This window comes from Dipteris shenzhenensis, chromosome 17 (genome assembly GCF_047967505.1).
Source record: "Dipteris shenzhenensis isolate YYH24624 ecotype China chromosome 17, Dip_SZ_1.0, whole genome shotgun sequence".
Lineage (NCBI taxonomy): Eukaryota > Viridiplantae > Streptophyta > Polypodiopsida > Gleicheniales > Dipteridaceae > Dipteris > Dipteris shenzhenensis.
In genome coordinates this window covers 18,952,802-18,977,255 of record NC_141612.1, presented here as the reverse complement: position 1 = coordinate 18,977,255, position 24,454 = coordinate 18,952,802, and the positions used below count along the sequence as shown (strand labels likewise).

General features: G+C 41.2%; 2 protein-coding genes across 4 annotated transcripts in view; both read right to left on the bottom strand.

Annotated features, from left to right (window-relative positions):
• The window catches only part of LOC147891802 (calcineurin B-like protein 3), a 207,927-nt gene that overhangs the window by 55,557 nt on the left and 127,916 nt on the right, over positions 1 to 24,454 (bottom strand). The gene's annotated exons all lie outside the window — the stretch shown is intronic.
• On the bottom strand, positions 16,609 to 23,003 carry LOC147891805 (kinesin-like protein KIN-5D). Its single transcript, XM_087387876.1, has 23 exons — positions 22,517 to 23,003; positions 22,285 to 22,402; positions 21,826 to 21,984; positions 21,339 to 21,673; positions 21,118 to 21,256; positions 20,903 to 21,000; positions 20,623 to 20,779; positions 20,435 to 20,504; positions 20,223 to 20,299; positions 20,055 to 20,108; positions 19,882 to 19,962; positions 19,648 to 19,759; positions 19,468 to 19,554; positions 19,210 to 19,385; positions 18,934 to 19,095; positions 18,715 to 18,822; positions 18,446 to 18,604; positions 18,278 to 18,361; positions 17,981 to 18,186; positions 17,769 to 17,870; positions 17,554 to 17,663; positions 17,296 to 17,447; positions 16,609 to 17,182 (listed from the first exon to the last, which is right to left on the bottom strand). Exons 1-23 carry the CDS (start codon positions 22,621 to 22,623, stop codon positions 16,937 to 16,939), a joined length of 3,099 nt encoding a protein of 1,032 aa, XP_087244002.1. The 5' UTR covers positions 22,624 to 23,003; the 3' UTR covers positions 16,609 to 16,936.

Below are 24,454 nucleotides of genomic sequence, written 5' to 3'. Positions count from 1 at the left end.
TGGCAATGGATGTCCGGAACTGTGCATAATCCTTTCCTAGACCATTCAAGGTCACAGAAACTAAATCGTCATCATCCACTAGCAACCCAATGGAAGCAAGTGCATCCGCAATTTTCTTCACCTTCATGTGGTAGTCATTGATGCTCATATTTTCTCTCTGCACATTGTGCAGCTCCTACTTGACCTACATTTTCCTGGCTTGCGTATTTGTGCTGTACATTTTTGCCAAAGTATCCCATGCCTCCTTTGGCATACTTGCATCCTGAATATGCACAATCATGGAGTCCGAAATACTGATAGACAGCCAGTACATAACTTTCCTGGCTCTCTCATGCCATCCTTTAAATGCCTGCATTTCCTGTTGATTGGGAACATTAGGAAGAACAGGTTCTTCTTCATTTCCTGTAATGAAATTCGTCATTCTAAACTTCCATGCTTGGAAGTTGTTCTTGTCAAGCTTTTCAGTGACAATCTATGAAAGAGAATCAGATGCCATTACAAAACACTGCAAAATATTCTGTACTGCAAAAAACACAGCTTTTGCCTCACACGGGCAGATCTGCAAAACTGACGAAAGTGGTATTTCACCACACAGTCACTTCCTAGTGATGATTTTGCATCAACAGGCAACAAGCATGATTCTGCAACTCCTAATATCTCTACGTACAGGCATACGATGCAATTTCTGCGGCAACTTTTCATTGACCTGCAGAACAGTGGTCGCACAGCAAAAACAGGGCCTCCTCCTCCTCCTCCTGAGTGCCTGCGGAGAACTTCCGCCTCCAAAACGAGCCCCGAAATGACCTCGAATCAGAAAAATAAAGTCACCAAGGGCTTTGCCCTCTCGCCACACCGCGAAGGGCATCTCAATCTGAGACAGTGCACTCTTGCACTTTCGACTGTGCTCCCTGTAGAGATTTGCTCCCAAACTCGAAAAAGGAAAGCAACACTGGTCCTCTTACCAGGACATTGCGAACTTGGTTTGCTTTCTTGAGCTCCTTACCACGAACAAGGCTCTGATACCATGTGAAGATAGTGGGAGAGAGGGAAGGAGTCTCACTTGCGGCTTTCTCACATGCACAATGGGGGAATACACACAAAGGTGGAGGCTGAAAACAGTTTTCCTCTTCTTAGTTGTGAAAGCCAAAAGAACTCTAGTACAAAGAAAATAGAAGAACCCTATATGTGGGTCTCAAACCAAACTCAACTAACTAAGGTGGCATACTAACTGAGCCACAAACTAGAGTAGATAAGGATAGCTGTCATCCAGCTATTATTCGTGGGCGGTGTACCAACTGCATCTCCAGCTAACAAGTCGGTGACATAAATACACAACGGTCACCCTGGCATATCGCGAGTGGAGCTCGATATCTCAACATAAACTCTCTAGAGATAATGCTAAATATTTGATCTATGTCTTCGTGCTTATGGCCAACAAGAAGAAAACTGACTTCCACTTGTTCAAATATTTCCAAACCAACTAGTATAGAGCACAAAGAAAAAATGTATCTATTCTTATTTTCTCTCCAACAATTATTAGCTTGTACATGCAAGATGTGAGGTAAACGTCAACGTGCATCCTTGACCTTTTGTATTACTTTCATGATGGATGTTGCTACTTGGTTACTATGATGTTCCTATAAGCAATCAATCCATAGATCACAAAAGAGTCAAAATCCGTGTACTAATACTGCACACAAGTGTGTTTTAAGTCCACGTTTACCTTCCAATGGAGGTGGGGTGCGTCTGAATGTAGGCAAAGTTGTTGCATTCTGATCCATGCCATCAATGGTGATGCATTCGTCCCTCCAAGAAGCATACACCATTTTAGCATCTTGCACATGACGTAAATGGATTTCTCTCCATCTTATATATTTTCCTCAACACTTCTCAAGCTCAATGGCATTTTTCAATTCATCACATGTCTTGCATTTTGACATTCTTTGCTTTGATGGAGTCTTCACATTGCAAAATTGCCGATGCCAAATTTTATAAAAAGTAACTCTAGAAATTTTGCTCTCTTCTCTGTCTTGTAATGTTCTGTTAATAACTGACTCTAGCACACTTCTTTGTCATTCCTAGAGGAAGATGATGTTGGCACATGATACTTCCATCTGGCATTGTTTGTGGAAGATGAGGTTGTGGCAATGCATTGTCTTCAAGGATTTGCTTTAAAGTTGCGGTTGCATTCAAGGTGCTTCTTTGTCCTTTTAACTTGCACACATTTCCATGAACTCTATGAATCACCTTATCTTTGACCTCTGCCCATATGCCCTAGTAGGTACCATGTGATAATCCACTTAACAACTGGTATCCTGATGGAGGAGCTACTCGATGAGCTCCCCCCCTCTGCCTGTGGTGGCCTGTAGGCTGCCCACATGGCTTGTTTGCTCCGCCTTGCCTCCTTGCCTCACCCTTGCCATCGCCCTCGCTTTGCCTCACCCCTCCTCCCTCTCCACTCTGCCCTACCTTCTCCCATGATCCACCTCTGCCCCCCACCCACTGCCTTCCTTACTCTGCCTCCCCTTGCTACTCCCCTGCCCTTGCTCCCCCCTCCTTCTGCCTCCTTGCCTCCCCTCCTTGATACCTCGCACCTCCTCTTGCCCTTCTGCCCTCCTGCTAGCGTGCCCCCCCACCATTCTGCCTCCCCCCATCGTCTTCTTCTCCTCTTCTCTTGCCTCTCCTGCCTCCTTCCATTTCTTCATTCCTTCCTCGTTCTCCTCCCCTTGCTCTCTCCTTCCCCCTTGCCCTTTCCTTCTCTCTCCACCTCTCCACTTCATCCTTTTTCATTGTCTCCCTGCAGCGGGAGCATTTGTGTTTGTTACGATGAAAGAAAATCTTGGTGGTGACCTTTGGTCTCTGGCGAGAGGGGCTCTATAGCAACACCCTCGACTCCCACAGCTGTTAAGGTTCTTCTTTCCCCAGCTGACAAGCAACAGGTACATCAAGCAGTTCAGTCCCTCCAGGACAAGGTGCTTGTGGGCAGAATTATGGGCCTCATGCCAACACGGAGACAAGTGCAAGAGTGGATCCAGGCGAGCTTGACATTAGAGGACGACCACATCCAGGAGGTCACCATCTATGGATGAGGCATTTTCTCATCTAGCTAAGCTCCCTTCACACCGCCTCGACACTTGTGGAGTAGAGCCCCATACTCCTTGGTGTGCACCTTGTCTACCTCTTTCCTTGGTATCATGGGTTCACAGTGGAGGACATGGATATGACACACCATGTTCCACAGTTTCCAATTACACTCCACTTCCCAAGGCTCCCTAAGGAGTATCGAGCTATCCTCCCTTCCATTGGTTGGGCATTTGGCACAGTGCTCGAGGCCTTGCCAAAGATGCCGCTCCATTCTAGCAGAATATGGAGTCCCCAAAACCAGACTGGTGATGGAGAGCCCGAAGTCCCTTCCAAAGTTGATCCTTCTCAAGACCCTAGAAGGGGGCACACTTCGCCAGAGGGTGGAGATCTCCAGGTTACCAGGCCAGTGTCTTCGATGTAGACAGATGGGTCACCTTGCCAGAGATTGCCCCCGTGGCCTCCCTCATGTGCCTCCCCCCCTCCTCCAAAAAGTAGGTAGAGTCAGCAGGCACGAGTTCCAGTGCCCTCTCAAGTAGGAGTAGTAGGAGTCTTAGACCCCATGGGTTACCCCCTTGAAAGGGAACTGCACACAGGTTAAAAAGAAAAAAAAATCAAGCAAGCAGACCTGCAAACGCTGCTGACAGTGGACAATGGGCCAACCGAAGGGAGAGGGACAAGGTTGACCGAGAGGCCTCGAAAGAGGAATGGCAAGAGCCACCTCCCCTAGTAGCAGAGGCCACTGTCCATCCAACCGATCCTCCAGCTTCGAAAGTTCAACCTCCGCACCCACCCTTATAGTAGCAGAGAGCCCTAGGAGCTCCAGATGCGACGATGGTGGAAGCTGCAGATGCTAGCCCCGATGAGGGCCATGGAGGAGCCGATCCAGAGCCTCAGTGAGCCTGATCAGCAAGGGGGTCTATGGTCACCCTTTTTCCTCCTCCTCCCCCTCCCCCCCTTGACCCCTCCCCCTCCTCTTCACTTCCCCCTCCCCCCCCTAAGTCCTTCTATGGTCACTCTCACCACCTGCCCCCCACCCTCCTCCCCCGTGCCCCTACCTCTCACTCTCCCATCGCCCCACTCTCCACTTCAGTAACAGCTTCTTCTGCTTCGACACCCCTGCCATCAGGCAAGGGAATGACGATGCCCCCTTCTGCTCCTCATCATAGCAGCACTTATGCTCATAGAGGGATCCTAAGGGACGACGAGGCTCGTCTTCCTAGCCAGCAACTCCTAACTTCCAACTTGGGTGTCCCTTACCGCGGGACTTCTAGAGGTTAGGACCCTGTAACTATTTGGAGATTCCGAACTCATACCCTCTACCATTGGAGGTCACGCTCATGGTCCTTCAGCCCCGAAATGTGGGTTTGAATAATACAGCGAGATCTCACACACACCCCATTTGGAGATTTCCGTTTGCCTCCACAGGATTAGAGAAGTGGTCCCTGGAGGTGTTTGATGCTATTTTGGGTAATTAGATTATGCTCGTGATGGACGAGTGGATGGGACCACAGGGACTAGATCTTTGGTATGCCCATGGCACGGAGGTGAACTTTCATATCTGAGCTTCACACGTGAGGAGCTGGTGTGTGGTTTGGTGATAGGAGTTATCAGATTACCGATGGAGGCAAAGGTGGAGCACGCACATTTTTGGCCCCTCCAGACGTGTGAGGAGTTGTTTGGGGTGGAAGCCTCCTTCATGATGAAGTGGGCACAAAAGATCCGTATTGAGTTGGTATCCACCCTAGTACGATGCCACACAGACACTGACTACTCGCCCTCCAAACCCCCAGCAAAATCACACAAGGCAGTCTTTCTAGGATAGGCACCCACTCACAGGAGAGCCTTGTGCTCGACTCCCCCATCCTCATGAGCTGGACCATAGTGAGCTAGAACATACACGGGCTTCACGACTGTGTTTGTATTCAGCCACAATACCTGATGCTCCGATAGGAGTTGCAGAGGGTAGTGATAAGACTCATTTACCAATGTAGAACGTTTCACTCATTATTAAATTTTCCCTAATGCATTTTTCAAACAATCCAAATTCATTTGATGTCATCCTTGGAAGACTATGGATGAGGGTAGCTCAATCAATTTACAAACACCAGGTCACTAATAGCATGTTCATCTTTAATATAATACAAACATTCAAGCTTGACTTGGACTCTACAGGAAAAATCTAGTCAAGGAAAGAAATTGATTTGAAATGTCAAATACCATAGCAAAAAAATTTGACCAAGGTAGAAGCATTCTGACTCAATAATTTCAACAATGATAGGATCATGAGATAAATGCATCTGAAGGATACTATCAACTAAATGGATTGACAAATGGTGACAAGTTGCCCAATCAAATGAAAAATGAATGAGAAAATTTGGATGAAAGAAAAACTCATGCAAGCTTTGTGATGGTTGCACCAACACCTACTAAATGAAATCAGATTAATCATCTATTTAATCGTCAAAAGCTTCAAGGAATAATTCACTACTCTTGGCAAAGAATTTGCAAAGAAGAGATGTTTGCTCTCAATATTTATCCACTACTTTGTGCTTTAGTATGGACATAAATTGGGGACCTTTAGAAAGTAAAAGTCTAGTGGCCCTAGATCATATGGTTAGGGCCAATGACATTGTTAGTTTACTTAAGAGAATATGATCTTCAATCTTAGTATATAAAGTGTGGACCTTTAGAAAGAAAAATTCTAGTGACCTTGAATCATATGGCTAGGAGAAATGATAGTGTTATCCCACTTAGGATAACATGATCTTAAATCTAAGGGCTTGGGGGTAGGGGATATTAAATCTCTAGATAAGACATTGAACACTAGGCTCACCCATTTGGATAGAAGAATAGGATCTTAAATCTAAGTACATAAAGTGGGGACTTTTATATAGCAAAATTCTAGTGGCCCTAAATCATATGGTTAGGGCCAATGACGTATTTGTCTTACTTAGGAAAATTGGATCTTAAATCTAAGGGCTTGGGGGTAGGGGATATTAAATATCTAGATAATCGATCGTGGTCAATCCTTAATTTGGTTAGTTAGATAAATTCTTGTATGGTATGGTTGGCATAATCATGTTGGAAGACTAGGCTCACACATCTAAGACAGGACCTCTCCTCCAGGTCCTAGGGAGAAGTGAGCTTCAAAAGAAAAAGCCCCTTAATTGGCTGTAACAAATGGAAGCCAAATGCTACTTGAGCCTATGGATCTCTCAGCACACATGTTCTTCTCTCCCTCTTAACCTTCCTTTCAAACCTAAAATAGAAAATCACAAATCGACACCAATGTCTTTAACTCACAAAGGTCCAACTTTAATGATTCTTCAAGCTAATTATGAAGAAGAGTATTCAAACGATCTACATTAGTTGAGAATAATTATTGTCAATCTTGATTATGATATTAATATTTGATTTTGGATGGGATTTAATCAAGAGAACGAGCTTCAATGGTGTCCAAAGTTAAAGCTACTTTGATACGTTTTGCATAAATACAAATGTCTTCTTGTAGTGCTATGAAATCTTGAACTTTATTTTTTAATAGGAGAGCCTTGATGCCACAACTCAATTGCCTCTACTTCACCTAGATCCATTAGAGTTAGAGATAGCATTATTTGGATAACTGGTGGCAATCCTTTAAGAAATGGAAACCATGATCTCCACATAATCTAGAACAATGATCTAGTATAATATGTAATATTCACTATTAAAATTGAATTGCATTACTCCATCTAGTCGAATTGATTCTAGCTTGGGTACTACTTGGGTGCTCTCGTGTTTCTCTCATCATAGCATATAATTATAGCATCATCTTCACTCATTAGAATCTAAAGATATTGTTCAAGGGCATCTCTATCATTCCTTGGCTAGAAGGCACCATGAATTGATTTTGCCTCAATCATGCATCACACATGTTGCCACTCTTAACCAATACCACTATAAATTAGACTAAAAAGGGTAGAGACTGACAATGCAATTATTTCAAAAAACCAAAGAGCATCATATAGCAACAAAAAATTTAAATTTTCAAAAAAATCTAGCTAGGGGTGTACTATAGGCATCACAAAACAACACCCATAGCAACTCAAAACAATTCTATTTTAGGCTCGAGACCTAGAGCTAATACATAATATGCATTGCTTTCTACAACATCTCTTGCCTCCCTCATTTATGCATATGTAATATTAGCCTTCATGTTCCTGATCTAGTATATATCGGATTACTTCTTACCCTTCCTTTTCATGATCGCTTGCCCACTTGCCCTCCCAACCTTTTCCTCTCTTACCCTCTTGCCCTCCCTTTTCCTCTATCCTTACATAGCTCTACCCCTCGCTTTTGCATCATCTTGTGTTCATTTTTGCTCTCTTTGAGGGTTTTCATGGATCTAGGCCCTAATTTGGATTTTTAGTAATATTGAGAGCTTTTGTTGATGCACATAGGCTTGCCTCTAACTAATGTTGATGAAACTTGAATGATGTAGCTCATTTTCCCAAAGGTCAGATAGTGAACACCATTGATTCACAATAGTCTCCAAAGACCAGTGCTCCATTAAGAGGTCTAGATCTCCCTATGACAATCAAGGAACCTGAATGAGTCTCAACAACCCATGGAGAAAATTGTTTCAAGAAAGAGCAAGAAGCCCATGGAGGATTCCCTTTCCCATGGAAAATTGGCCAATATGTCATTGAGACTAAACAACTCATTGTAGGGGTCCATCATCACAAGTGGAATCTACTAGGTCAGTGTGACATTGTGAAACATGTCCTATGATGGCACTAGATTTAGCTCTCCAACCTACACAATAGTATATAAATATTCTCTCCTCACATCCTTTCTTATATCCTATCCCCATGATGAGGACGATGAGGACAAAGGGGGAGGCACATATTGTGATTTATCTTGCAATTGGAGGCCTTATTATTAGTAATGTCTTCAAAAAGGCATGCAGCAGTTGAAGGATGTCTACATGCTTAACATCCACATTGAGTGGAAGTAAGTATACTTTTTTTGAATATTACATTTAGATTTGAAATAAAATGCAATGATTGTGATTTTAATAATTTAATTTAATGTTTGGTAGGAAGAAAAGTGAATAAAGTACAAATTTTTTAATTCCAATTAGAGAGAGAGTTCAAAGTAGGCTAGAGACATACCGCACTACTCATGGAGATGTGAAAGCCCTTAAAGTGTAGGTGTGACAATGCACTTACATTTAATTACACTTTGTTGCACTTAGTATAATCTTAAAGGAAAGTTCACGTACGTGCACGCATGTGTATGTGCGCACGTGCACACACACACATACACATGCATGCACACACGCACATACACAATTATAGGCAAAATTTTACCAAGGAAAATGGTATAGATAAATTGTGTGTGGCACTAGTAGAATAAAATATAGTGTGCTAAGGGCCCAAGGTTGAGGTGGTAGGGTAATTCCATGTGCCACCCTTCCATGTAAGAGGACCCATAGGTGTGTTGTACATAGTCCCTGGCAAAAATTATATAGTATGATAAGTTGACAGGGTACCCCCATGTGCCACCCCTCCACCTATGCAATCCCATGCAAGTAGTAAGTGAGATATGGCCAAAGTCAATGTGATATATAGTATAAAATTGGTGGAGTTGGCAAGGAATCTTGGACCTACTCCTCCATGTGGGCTGGTCCCATGTAGAGTGGCTGTGTATAGTCCAAGAAATAATATTTCAATAAGGGGAAGAGTAGAATGAGGTGGCAAGAATCTTTGTGCCAACCCTCTACCTATCCTCCTATGTATTATAAAATTGAGAAGGAGCCATGGGGAATCTTATACTTGGAAAAGAAGGTTTAATTTTTGAGAAAAGGTATTGTTGCATGCTATTGAGAGTGTGTACCCACCTAGCTCACATGGAAGATGCCTCAACACACCATGCATGTGGGAGGATGCATTTATTAGGAGAGCACCTCCCCTTGGTTATAAAAGGAGGGGCTATTCCTTGATGCGACATTGTATAGCCACCACTCTTGTACTTTGATCTCCCATTCTCCCTCACTTTCAATAAAATATGCTCCTTCTTTAATGTCTCCATCTCTACACTCCCTCTTGCCATGTATATTTTCCTCATTATCTCTTTGCCATATTGCCTCTATTCATTTTCCTCCCACCCCTCCTCACTTTCCCTCCTATAGCACATATAAATCTTGACAAGTCGCCTTCCTCCTTTTGAAAAAAAGAAGAGTTATATATATATATATATATATATATATATATTCTTCTTCTCTCGACTCAACAAAAGTGCTTTGTTTGCCTTAAAGTTAAGGCTTTTGAGTTTGTTAAAGCTGCAACCAAAATGAATTATTATAATTTGTAGAAAAGAAAGTAACTTCATAGGACCACCATAGTAGACAAGTTCAAAATTTGGATGTCCTATCTAATGTCAAAGGTTGCCCTTTGCTCCAATGAAGAAGTTTTCCACAGTGACTTGATGATTATAACACATGGTTATTACTTTAGTAGCTCAACAATGCTGATAGAAACATAATAGAAATGATATGAACACCATATTAGATAAAGTGGGGAAATTTTTATATTTTGGGAATTTGAAATTGGAAAGATTTCATTAAATTTGGGAATTTTATATTGATTATGGGAATCTTCCATTAATTACGGGGAATAAGTTGATTTTTGGAAACTTTATTATTTAGGGGAAACTATATTGATTGTGGGAAACTTCATTACTTCTTGGGGACTAAAATGTAATAGTGACATTGGCAAGAAGCATTGCTACGGATTGAAAATCATATATATAGGGGTGTTAATAAACACCATTTGGGGATGCAATCGATTGCTAGAGTTTGATAAAAACTAGTGGATGATGTTAATAAACACCATGTTATGTGAACTAGAAGACACAAATTTGATGAAAGACTTTTGTAAACTGGTATATTATTCATAGCATAAGTTCCTACAACTCTGTTGTTATATTATATGCTTCTTTCTTTCCTCCATCAACATATTGTGCTCCTTAACTTCTTGTACTCATAAAAAAGACATGGATAAACTTCAACAAATGATGACTACGTGACTCCATGGAATACTCATGACATTGAGCCATCACACACAATTTAAATAAATGATCACCATGAAAGCTATAATTGCTTGATTTTAGGGAGAGTGATACTGGTGACTTCACATCTTCATATGAGTTCATTCTCCATAATCCCATGGGAAGAGTGGTCCTATTTACATTCTCCACAAGTTCATACGAGGTTGTGAAGAATGGCACTAGTGCTACTCTCTATGTGAGGTTGTAATGATTGGAACGTGTGCATATCTCCAAAACCCTAAGGGAAGAATGGAACTACTGCCATTCTCCACAACCTCATATTTCCAATCTTTACAACCCCATGGGAAGAATGGCATTGGTGCCATTCTCGAAAACCCTAAATTCTCAAATGAGGTTGAGGAGAATGGCATTAGTGCCTGTCTCCCCATGGGGTTGTGGGATTAGCACTAGTGCCATTCTCCATGTGGGATTAGAGATTGGTAGTGGTTCTAATGGTTAAACATCTAGAAAGGTTAGGAGAGTGTATAACTAATTTTCTTGAGAAAAATTAATATCGAATGTGCAAATGATACATAGTAAGGCATAGCACTTAAAGATTTCCAAATTTTATACAATAGACAAGATGCACTTATCCATATTAGGGTGTTGGATCTATATATCTAGCATCCTCCAAGAGGTAGTAGGAGCCATACATTGTATTCTTCCTTATTGAAGAAGTATTCATGTGAGCATTCACCATATACAAGATTAACATAGAATGTGCCTGAGATTTTGGAGAAGGGCACTAGTCCCTTTATTTTTATGGGGTTTCTGGAGAATGTCACCAGTTCCATTGTCCCTATGATGTCATGGAGAATGGAACTAGTACCAATGATGTCATGGAGAATGGCCCACATGGAGAATGGAACTAGTACCAATGTGCACAACCTCACATGGAAAATTGAACCGGTGCTAATAACACAACCCCATGGGGAGAGTAGCACTAGTACCATTCATATGCAATTGTTTAGAATGTCACCAATATGTGGGGTTGTGGATATTGTCACTAGTGCCATTCTCCACAACCTCAGATGGAGAATGGAACTCTTTCCAGTTTCCACAATCCCACATTAAAAAATGGCACAAGTGCTATTATCTAGAACCCCAGAGGGAGAATGGCACTGGTGCCATTCTCTATAGCTTGTGGAGAATGGCATTCTCCATGTGGGGTTGTGGACATTGGCACCAATGGCACTAGTTCCATTCTCCACGTTGGGTTGTGGAGATCAGCACCACATTCTCCATGTGGGGTTGGAGAATCGGCATTGATGTTAATATCTTTGGTTAATCATCTAGAAGGGTTAAAAAAGTGGCTTTAAAGTTCATGCCTTGTAGATAGTTAAACTTTTCCATAATGCATACAAGAGGCAAGATGCACTTATCCACCTTAGGAAGGATAATTTTTTGATATTCCACTCCATAGGATGTAATTAGCTTAGAAGGAGCTGGAGACAATAACTATAGAAGAAAACATACCACAAAAAATGGGAACAATTGCAATAGTGATCTCTCACCTCCTAGGAGATTTATGAAGGATGTTATCTCATCGATGTAAAGTCTAAAGAGGGTTGGTGAGAGTGGACAACCCTCCTTCACCCCGATCATGCACTCAACCCAGTCTGATAAACCACCTAGGGCACAAACTCTACCTATGATTGACTCAAATAGGCTCACCACACCCCAAATCAGTGTCTTTGGAATTTATATCTCATGTAGTCTCTTGACCATGCGAGATCGTGGGATAGTGTCAAAGGCCTTTCAAAAGTCTACAAAACATGTGTATAGTTTCAGGTCTCTAGACCTCACCTCCTCAATGATAGACCTTAAAGTGAAGATGTGATTTAGAGTATTAGAGAGCCAAAAAGCCAACTACGTAGAGACTTTATCAAGCAAAGAGGATAACAACAATGATAGAATGTTTTAAAGAGCCACAAAAATAAAATTTACCACCTTAGCCCGTTGTTATAAAGGGTCACCACATGAGTAGACGATGTTTTGTTTTATCAAACTTGAACACCTAAGAGTAGTTTTTCAAGCACCAAGAGGAGGTATTGACATGTTGTAATACACACCTACTACCTTAAGTAGCAATGTATGCACTAAGGGAACGTGATGGATTTTTTCTTTTGTAAATTACATCTCACCACCTTGCAATATATCATGGCACCAAGGGTAGGTGCTGAGAATTGTGATGCTATGAGCACAAAATCAAGGCAAAATATGACTAAAGGTATGAAGGCCTGAACAAGCAATGCAAGTATATAAAAGGAAGGTTGCTTTCATGAAATAATATATGCAAGCTCTCAAGTCTCTCTATGAGTATCTCTCAATCTTGTAACTAATTGAAATTGAGTCTATGCTTACTTATTCTAGATATTCATCATGTGTGCACTTAGGATTCATCTACCCTAGATTGTATTGAGCACCCCCATAGATCTTGAGGTACTCATGTTTTATGACATGTTGTACTCAATGTAACAATTCCATTCTAGATATTCATCATGTGTGCACTTACGATTCATCCACCCTAGATTGTATTGAGCACACCATAGATCCTGAGGTACTCATGTTTTATCACATGTTGTACTCAATGTACACACTTCCATTAGCTACACTCAAGCACTTACTATTTTTTATTTTTAGGTTTTACTATTTCACTTTGGTTGCCATCTTTTGCAACCAAATCATTCTAAACAAATATTTTGCATACACCCTCTACTTATCCCTTGCAATTTAAGAGGTTGTGTTAGGAATAGTATATGAACCCTCTACTTATCCATTTCAATTTAAGATGCAATGTTAGGACAATAAAGTGAACTACAAATTGTACTATTCTAGAGAGGACTATAAAGGGCATAGGGGGACAGCCCCAACCCTAACCCTAAGGGATGAAGTTGTAGACATTCTTCTTCTTATTCATTATAATGTAGTGTACAATTAGTATGTGTGTGGACTCCTCTCCCTCTCACTCTCTCCCACCTTTTCCAACAATCCATGTGATAATGATTGTTTGAAATATATGCATTTATGTGAATGTCTTATGTGCAAAATATAGTGCATCTTTCTTTCCACTTGGAAAACTTAATGATTTAGTCTCACAAATTGCCATACATGTGAATATCTTAAATGCAAAATATTATTTTCTTATATCTAGCTAGTAGCATCCTAAGAATATTAAAGTTTTCTATATGATCAAATGACACCTACAAGGATATGAGAGGAAAGTACAGAGTCTTTAGTGGTGTATGTCATCTAGCTAAATTGGTCCTCATATTGCTTTAGTAGTATATTCCTCAACCATATGCAAATTTATTTTACTAGTGTTTAATGGCAGGAAAATTATGGAGCAATAGACTAAAAGGATATAAATGTGAATAAATAGAGACTTAAAATATAGACAATCATATATCAATTAAAAGAAGTTAAGGCTTAAATCTTATGGATTGTATGCAAATATCCACATAATTAGTTAATACAAAAGGCATACCAGCATAGAATGAATCAGTTGAACTCATCTTTATGATATGGATGTAGAATCTAGAGGGGAGGAAGTAGTGAGCAGAGGTAGCAAGAGGATAAATAGGATGACTTCAACAATCGTATCGATGAAGATGGCAATTGTGGTGGATGAGATAAGGGGGATGGAAGATGAGGGGTTGGAGGGTTGAACCTAGTTCTATGTTGATTATTGGTGTTCCCACATTGTCTTTGGTGTTTCATATTATGGGTTGGGGTTGCAGTTACACCTCAGTCTCTTAAGTTTTAAAACTTAAAACATTATCATGATGCTTTTCTTTTTTAAATACTTTCACTACACAACAATGTGTTTGGGATCATTTAACAACATTTCAAGTACAACTCTCATACTAACTATTTTCAATTTAAAAATGGCTTGACTGGCATTACAAATAGTCATTACTAGGACATACGGTTCCTTCCACTAGATTGACCATACAAGGTAGGAAAAGGCATTGTGTTGGGAAATGAATAAACAAAGATTTTCAAATTCAATGGTTTTGTGAAGGTCATTTAACCATCATAATCATATTTTGCCTCGAATTAGACCATACATAGTCTATTTTCATGACTACCACAACGAGTGATTTTCCACTAGATAGGTAGGTAAAGGAAATTGAGCTCAAAAAAGAGGATAAAAGAATCTTTGAGTTGTTTTTTATCTTGTGCATGTCCATGTAAGCATTGAAATCGACTTGCCTCTCCAATTCTAGAATGGATACCAAAGGAGCCATTTTCCACTAGATTGCCCAGAGAGGATAGGTAAAGACCGTCAAGTTGGGAAATGAGCACACAAGGCCCTTATAATATATAATATGAAGCTAGTGGAAAAGTTATTTAGGAATTTAAGCTCACTTTATCCTCCAATTCAACCATAGATAGTGTTTTTTCACACTTTTTATACCAAACGACCCATTTTTTGCTAGATAGGTTATACAACATTGATAAAGCTATCAAGTTGGAACAATATACACAATGACTTCATATTTGATGGTATTGAGCTTTTGTCTAGACCATTTAAGCATTGGAATCTAGTTGACCTACAATTTAACCATGGATGGTCTTTTTCCACATTGTCTAGCTGAATGAGCCATTTTCAAAAACAAGAAAAGAGTGCAAAAGGCCCTTATATCTTTTGGTACTAACCTTTTGTCAAGGCCATTCAAGAATTAGAATCCAATTGTCACTCCAATTCAACCATGGATGGTAATTTTGTACTCAATTGTCACTAATTTAACCATGGATTGTAATTTTTAACTCTTTCTATACCAAGGTAGCCAATTTCCACTAGATTGGCCATACACAGGGGGTACAAGTAGTTGAGACGGGGAAAGAGTGGGAAACGCTCTCATATGTAATGGAAGTAAGCTTGTGGAATGGTCAATTAACTATCAAAATCCACTTGCCCCTCTAATTAAGCCATGGATCGTGTCTTTTCATGCTCTATATACCAAAACCCCATACCAAAGGAGATGTTTCCACTAGATTGGTCATACATGGTGGATAAATGCCATCCAATTGGAGAAACAATTCTTTTTTCCAATATTGTTGATCTTGTGGCAAATCCTTCCAAGCATATAAATCCACTATTCCCTACAATTCAACCATAGATTGTATTTTTTGATCTTTGTACCCCCAACAAGCTATTTTCCACTAGATTCATTATACACAATGGGAAAAGGCCATTGAGTTGGGCAAACAATATGCAACACCCTTATATTAACTTGTGGAAATAAAATTTAACCATTGGAATGGCTATTCTCCTCCAATCAGCCATGGAATATGTGTTCACTCTTTGTATACCAAAAACAACATTTTCCAATCGATTGACTATACAAGGGCTAAGGTAACTCTAACTTGGGAAAGTGCAAGCAATAACTTATACTTAATTGGATTGATATTATGATAATTATATCTTCCCTTTCAATACTTCCATCAATGGATTTTTTCCATACTTTCTTACCAAAGGATCCATGTTTCACTAGATGGCCCACACCAAATAGGATAGACAAAGGTCATCAATTTGTGCAATGAGTGTGAAAGGTCATTATATTTCAGTATTAAGAATACATAAGTTAAATTTCATTATATTTCATAGTATTAAGAATATATAAGTTAAATTTCATCTTTTGATTTATTTATCATAAATTACAACAAAAAAATGGAGTGAATCTCAATGGCCACTATGTGATTATGCCATTCACTATAGATCAATTATTGTGGCCCTATATTTAATGAGCCAAGAGAAGAACTCTAATGTTTAAGATGAGTAAAATCTCAAGGTCCACTATGTGAGTGCTACCCATTGTGCCGTTCACTTTATAGAACCATCATGTGATCCTATAGTTCACAAGACAAGAATAATTCAACCTAGATATATGAAACAAAATGATTTCATTTTGATCAACCTGGAGCATGATATATATATCCCATGTGGCTAGGTATTGCACATTGTGAAATCTAGTCACAAAAAAGTATCCCCTATTATATGAAGGTATTTGTGCAATATTACACTCCTATCCATACATAAACACAGAGTGATGCACTATTGTACATAGAGGTGGATCTATCAGGATTCTGGCAGGTACCACGATGTCAAATGACTCTCCAATGGTACTTCACTTGGATTAGCAAATTGCTAGAACAAAATGGCAAAAGGATGAAGACCAATAAAAGCATTAAGAGCATATGGATTTAATAGTATTGAGCTAGACCATAAATTAAAAAACCAAGTACCATAGACCACATTCTTGAAAGCATAAAAGAAACTTGGACTGGTGGAGGAAAACAGTACGTAAGAATATGTGGGAATTGTAAAATAGCTGCTAAGTGTAGACCCAAATGTGCCATGCTTCTAGATCTTATTTAGGAGGTGAAGAAGAGCACAATATAAAATGTACATCTTTCAATTTTATGGCGTTGTTATTGAATGATTATTGAATTTTGGAGATCATCAAAATACATACAACACGCGTTGTAGAGTAAGCCACTTGACCGGACTCTGAAATATACAATCTCTCTCAATGTATACAAAGTAAATGTTGTCTATAGGTATGGCCAAAGTATACTCTCTGTATGTATGGCCAATGTATACTGAAGGTTTAGTTTTGCAAAACCGAAGTTGGGAACAAGGTCTATGCTGCTCCTCTCCACTCATCTACATGTTACAATAGTGGTACAAACCTTAAACCAACATATAAATATTAGCGTTTCTCCCAAGCACTGATGTACGAAGGATGGCATTAGTCTAGTTCACAGCTGTAAGGGGCACTCTGCTATCCCTTGAAAGGGGAGAACCTGCAAAAGTAGGGAATTTGATCTCTCTCGTGAGGTTCTTCTGCCCTGCATTTTTCTCACAAATTAGAGAGCTGCTTGCTTCTTGAAACTCCAGCAGCATCTTTTCAAAGTCGGGAGCTCGCAAAGCTTCTATCGAAGCCTTGCTAGGTACTTCAATGGACCTCCTCCTCGGTGTGGTACATGTTGGCCTGTCTTCCTGAAAGTGGTTTCAACACTAGCTTGTCAATATTACTAACAGAAACAAACAGAGTCAATCTCTGAATGAAAAATTACACAGGAGCCCTGACAGAGATGCAATTGTAGGTCTACCGTGTATTCTTCATTGAAGCGCCTTTGTGCAAGACTTTCAATATCCAGCGTCCCAGAATGATGACAAGTCTGAAGGTCTGTCAGATCCCTCGATTGACTAGAACAGCAAAACAGCATTGTTGCTCCTGCATCTCGGTCATTGTTGAGGGAGCCTGCATTCACCACGGATTCTTATTCATTCCCAATGCCCAAATCATACACAAAGCTTTTCTGTCCTTTCATCTGGCTCGCTCACCATTTACAGAGTTTCTAGCTTACCTTCTATAAATTTCAAAACACTAGCATCATTATTCTGAATGTCGGAACAAATCGACTCCGTTGACTTTCCAAAATTGGTCAGCAGGAGCCCGTTATTGTGCATTCCTTCCCTGCAGGATAAACATTGTATTTTTGTAAAATCGAGGCAGACAAGGGCGAGTGACATGTACACACTCTCCCGCATTTTGCTAAATGGAAAATAATCAAATTAGTACTTGGCAACAGAGTCCACTTGAAGAAGATTGTTCATTTCCAGCTCCTGCAATGACTCTTGGGCGCCTCTCCACTTGTCTCCAGCTGCTACTGTGCCCTTGACACTGCAAGATTTAAAAGTACACATGAGGTAATCAGTCGATCTTTATGCACTCCTACGTTTAGCACCTGGTTATTCTGGATGCCTGGTGTGATGTATGGCAAATGTCCATACCATTGACGAAGAAGCTCTTCAAACTGAGAGTTCTTTTCTATTATTTCAACAGAGTGTTCGGTATAGCTAGCTTCAGCCTGATTCATGTATGCTTGCCATCTGATTCGAGCCTTTGATGAAACAGCCTGCATCTCACGCATGTCCTGTTCCATCTTATTAAAATCTTTGGCTCCATTATCTCGCAAATGTTTCACTTTTGAACGTACCTGCAGTTTCACATTGGCAAAAGAAATTAGATCATAGAGTTACATGCAAGTAGAGTGACCAGAGTTCGGAGCATGATAAATCATCACTCACTAGCTCTGAAGTCCTCGTGGTTGCAGCTGCCAACATCTCTGCAATCTTGTCAATCAGTTGTCGTTCCTCCTTTTTGGAGCAAGCCTGCATATGAAATTCGAATATGACAAAGTTGGCAATAAAAATGCGAAACCCAATTCTCAAGCGCATCTAGAGAAATCAAAATACCTGATATGTTTGTTCCAGCTCATCGAGATCTTCCTGTTGAGTCTGATGACTTGCATGAAGAGATTGGCATAACTCATTTGCACTCGTCTCCAGGTTTACAAAGAACTCAACTGTCACTGTTGAAATAGACCTCGTGGCTTCAATGGTTTGCAAAGCTCCCTGCAGCCCTTCAGTAGATACCCAAAAATCACTATAGAGCATCTAATACAGCAGAAGACAGAGCAACACCTGCAATTGTTTTTGCGTCAGAAGAAATGACAGATGGTAACCTTCTGCAGTTGCTGTGTAAATGCCACAATTTTGCTTTCTTGATTTTGAAGCGCTGTTTGAAGGTCCTTAAGGACTACTTCTGCCTCTGATACAGATGCTGAGAAAAGCTGTTGGTGAAGAAAAAATAGGTCAAACACTAAAGTATAAGGCCCAGAAATCCATTCAGGTTCATTCCACCTTAAGACTTAATAGAACTTTGGTTTTGGTTCCATGCTTACCTCTTCAATTGCAGATGAGTGAGCACAAGCTGTGGAGTTAAGTTTCTCGAATGTGGCTGACGACTCTTTCTCGTGAGACTGAATTAGTTCACTTAAAGCTTTGAGGCCAGAGTAGTATAAGGCCTTCAAGCTTGAGACTTTCAATTTCATTCCCTCCGATGCCTGTTAAATAGTTTCAGTCTGCTGAGTGGATCTAGACAAAAAATCTACCCGTATACACCCCCAAAAAAAAACGATTGCCTTTGATGGTACTTGGCTGATAAAAGATCTACCTACCTCCTCTTTGCTGGCCACAAAACATTTTAGATTTTCCTCCATGTGTTGCAGTTGCTGCTGCTGCTGTGTAACAGCGCCTACAATAATCCTGCGGAGGGCTTCTAAATGCTGAGCAAGCTTAGACTGGAAGTCTTGTACTAGCTTCTGATTTTCTGTCTCCACGTGATCCTTACGATCTAACCACAAAAGACAAGATAAAGGATCCTTAGTCAAAACACATAGGAAACTACAATTGTCAAAAGGCAGAAAGAGGTTTACCAATCTTCAGGTGCAACCCAGTGATGTCATTTACAGTAATTTCCAACTCCGATTGAAGACTACTGGCTTTTTCAACAAGAATGTTCTCTGCATTGTGCCAAGATGGTAAGAATCTGTCCTTTGCATATCACTACAAATTCAATTATTGATGAGAAAGCATGGATGGGTAGGCGAAACAACCTGATTGTTGAAGTTTTGTAATTACGTATTCTCTTTCCTTGATAGTGTAGTGAGCTTCTTTAATCTTATCTTTAGCATCAACCAACGCATCTTCACTGTGCTCAAGTCCCCTCTGTGACATTTCAAAGATCAAAACAAATATTTACTGTGACAACTTCACGGTTTACTCGTTTTTCCAAAATACCAAAGCGCCACAGGCATAAAAACTTTCATGGCTCTTTATGTTTGACAAACCTGCGTTGCCTCTAGCTTAGCACTCAAATATGCACAGAGCTGGTGCTGAGAATCAAGTGATGCTTGCATTTCGTCCAATTGCTGCACGCGATTCCGATCAGCCCAATTAAACACATTGAAACACTAGTGCGTCTGGTATTAATCAGTCCTATGACTTAAAGTGTGTTTAATACCTTGTCTTTAGCTTGGATCTCGTACTCCATGTGTTCTATTTTGTCTGACATGACCTGGAAAGAACAAAAATCCGCATAAGCATTGATGCTTCAGACAACGTGGAAAGCATCATCGTCACATCATGTCGCCCTGTCGCAGGTCTAGCACTCAAAAAAATATGTCCTCACCTTTTTTTCAGCTTCTTGTTGTAAATACCGATCCCGAGGAAGATAGACGCCATTCTTCTCACGTGCAGCTAGTAGCTCTGTTTCATCAGGCTGGGTACGTTACTTCACATGATATAATCGTAGCTGTGCAATGTTGCCTCTCTACTACTAACAAGAGCACAGGTTGCTAACGAAACGAAACTATATACATCGAGTTGCTCAAGAGTTTCAACCTGTTTTAAGCCTTTCTATTTCCATATAAAGATCCTTGATAAGAGCGGATTTCATCACTTTTTGGTTGACCTGCCCAGGAAAACAAAGTTGATAAGTTTCTCTCCATTATCTAGAAGGGAAACGATTTCGGGAAGCATAGTAAACCAATACTAGATCTAAGAGTGAATATAAAGTGACGGAAAAACACCTCCGGCTTGTTCTTTATACTCTTGGCACGGTAAGCGTAGTCAAGAGTGCTCAATGTTTCTTCTAAGCAGTGAAAAGAAGGAGAAACGGTTGCAATAATACATGTCTTCGTCTTTCCACCCAATGATTCTCTCAATAGTCTTGTCAACTTGCTGTCCCTGTTTCACACACGATCTTTAGTGATGGATGCGACGCACAGACGATCAAACCCCTGTACTGAAGACAAATTGAAGCCACTAAATGGGAAAGTTCAAATTTCTAGTGGATCATTCCATTCCCACCTGTAAGGCACATGGGCTAGATGCTCTACGAGGGCAGTAATAACACGACCGAGAGTCAACAGGCTCTTGTTTATCTCACCGGCTTCGCGAGCCCGACCCTGCAAAACTGTAGATTTCTAAGAGGGAGGCAAGTCGCAAGAGTCATTCAGTAGTGTGCTAGTTTCAAAAATCTTGTGAGGATTGATGCTGCAACCCATCTCCGTCGCGATGCGTACCTCCCGGGCACCCGATCGTGATATGTTTTCAGAGCCAGCCAAGTCCACTAAATTAAGCTTGCCGCATTTGATGAGTTCTTCTCCTTCGAGAGTCGCCTCCTTGATGTGAATGATGATAGAGAAAATGGAATGCGACCGACTGAGATAAAGCGGGAGCGGTGTCAAAATGTGGTTCTGTATAAAGGTCAGAAGCGTGTAGAGATTGCGTGCAGAGAAATCACCTGCTTTGCTTGTTGAGCAAAGTTTCGGCGGTGCGACGCTTTGAGGATCCTCTCTCAAGAAGGCTGAAAATCTCGTTCGCAGAATAGACTACTTCTTCCTCGAGTCCTCGAACTAGCACTCCACCCTTTCCATCCTCCATGAGAGCCAGCGGTTTCCGTTTCTCCTCAGGGCACTTTGAAATATCGTCGGGAGCCAGAAGATCCATGATCTCCTCGTTGTAAAGCTCCAAAAACGTTACCTTCATGCTGTAGTCGGCGTTCTGGCTCTCTAGTGTATGAAATATTTGCTCGACAACTCGAGGAATGACTCCGGCATCCACAGGTAACTCTCCATTCTGTGGAGAAATTGAGAGGATCAATAGCTTGGATGAATGCGCGAACTAGAACTGGAAGCAGCTGAACTCCATTGTTTGCGCAATTCTCGATGGAAGTTCCCAATGCAGATTGCATCGAATGATTTTGGGGAGTCGGGGGCGCGTGCCGTTACCTTGCTCTTCCTGCCCGCGCCTTCCATTGTGTACGTCTTGCCGGTGCCAGTCTGGCCGTACGCAAAGATGGTACAATTGAAACCTTCCAGGACCTCGTTCACGATTGGAGAGATGGCCTGATCGTAGAGCTCCTTCTGCTGAGCTTGCGGGCCGAAAACCTGGAATGGCAGACGAGATCTTGTTCAGACGAAAAATGCTGCGAAGAAAATACTTGGCGACTGCGACCTTTCAGCGGGCGACACGTTAATCGAGACCACAAGATTATAAATGCGTTTGTTCGAATGACCCGCTAATCGAGAATGCTATTCCGTTCGCGCATTCAAGTCGCGCGTAGTTTTAAATGTCGGAAACTTGGCGGGCGAAGAGATCGTTGCCACGACGAATCCTTCCAAGCTGCGCCAAACAAAAACGCCAGTGAAAAAACACGCAGACAGTCGATCGAGATTCGAGGGCATTGCCTTGTCGAAGGTGAAGGTGCGATCGATGAGCTTGGTGGCGACAGTGACGTCGCGGCGGGCGTCGTTGCAGACGACGGCGGGGGGAGCATTGATGCGGAGCTCGTCCTCATTGAAAGGCCTGCGAAAGAAGCCGGAAATGGAGATCATGAAAAGGATCTAGATCACGAAAGAGGCAAGAAATCGAGAGGAAAAGAGAGAATGCGAGGGGCAGGAGGAGGAGGAGGAAAAATACCTGCAGCGGAGGAGGACTTGAACGTTGACGCCTTTGTCTTTGTTGTCGAGGGAGGAGCGAGGGGGGAGGGAGGGGGAGGGGCTGGAGGGGAAGAGGGGGGAGGGCATGGCGGAATGCAATGCAGGAAGGAGGAGATGGAGACGGAGATCGAGATGGAGATGGAGATGGAGATGGAGATGAGGATGTAGCCTTCGACACAGACAGACAGACAGACAGACAGAAAAAATGAAGAAGATATTGAAGCTCCGGCTATGGCGATTGAGCACGAAACAGACAGACAGACAGACAGACAGAGAATAAATGAAGAAGATAATGAAGAGGATGGAGCTCCAGCTATGGCGTTTGAGCACAACACAGGCAGGAAGAGGATGATGACGAAGATGAAGCCTTGGCTATGGCGATTTGGAGCACAACAGAGACAGAATAAATGAAGATGATGATGGTGAAGAAGAAGAAAAGCTCGAAGCTTTTGGCTATGGCGATTGCAGAGATAAAGAGACAGACAAAGATGATGACGATTATATCAATATGTGCGTTGGCAACCTGGTGTAAATGTGCCCCTTCCTAAATTTGTCTTCCCCCATTTTTTTTATTTTTATTTTTTTTTATTTTTATTTTTATTTTTGAAGGGGGACGGGGCCAGGGGGTTGTTTGCTTTTTTGTATACCTCTCCTAAGAACTCCTCGTTCTTTTGTTGCCCTTAGAGAGGGGAGAGTCACCTCTCCTCCTAGACTCGGTTCATCGTTGGAGCCTCTTTATACCCCCCCGTCCGTCTCCACACAGCTCTGGGTTTCTTGCACCAACTTCATTACCTCCTAACAAACTCTATCCACCTCCACAACTATCGACTGTTTTGCAAGGACCTTTTCCTCTTTTTTTCAAAGAAGCAAGGACCTTTTCCTAGCATCTCCCCCTACAGTCTCCACATTGGGCTCTTTCACAACTCCTCGTAATGTTACCAAGATTATCACTAACTGCAAAGTCCCGCATCGGGGACTTAGGGAGCCCCTTGGCTCCCATTTCAATTGGCTAGTCGATTTTCAACTAGCTTAGTCAAGTGCTTTCCTCCACTCCAAGGCTAGTCAAAAATCTACTAGCCAATGAAATGCGTGCATTAATGGAGCCTCTTGGCATAGTACACAATTTCGTGCAACATTCCCACTACCAAGTATTTCTACAAGTCGCTAACCATCTCTTTCACAAGGTTAAACAAAATATCCATTTCATTGGTGGACTTTTTAACTAGTGTTTGAGTGGGTTCTTACCTTATCTACCTTGCAAGCAAGTTTTGATGTCTTAATATGCATAGTTATAATCCTAGGTTGTTTACCCAAGTTACTTGCTTGCAAAACCAACCTTTAATGTAATTTTTATCCAATTAAATTGGCAAAAAAATGCCTAGGGTTTCAATTTTCAAGGCTAACCTTAATGCACCTTATTTTTGCATCTACACTCTAGCAATCTCCTTTATTTCACATTGTCAAACTTCCTTTAGCTTAACCCCACTTTCCATGGTTTTGTGTATAACACATGTTTCACATCCCCATCACTCACCCACCTTCATGCCACAAATGTGAGCACACCCTCATGCAAGGGACACTTAATTGGATAGCTTGAATACCCATCAACCTTCTTGTTGTCCTTAAAATTTATAGGTTTGTGTTAAGATTAACAGAAAGTGGAGTTGCACTAATAGAGAAACAATGTGAGAAATAGCAACAAGGGAGAGTTGATGGGGTGGAAGGAGGAGCAAATGTATCATCATTATTCCCATCTTACTTGAACAAAACAAGCCTTCCACAACTCTATGCTTTGGTTCTCATCATAAAAACACATCCATGGTCTTCAAACTATAACACACACATGGACATTCTAAGTGATCGCCACAATGGGGTTGTCATCTCCATACCAAACATCGCATTTTTTCAGCATCTAAGT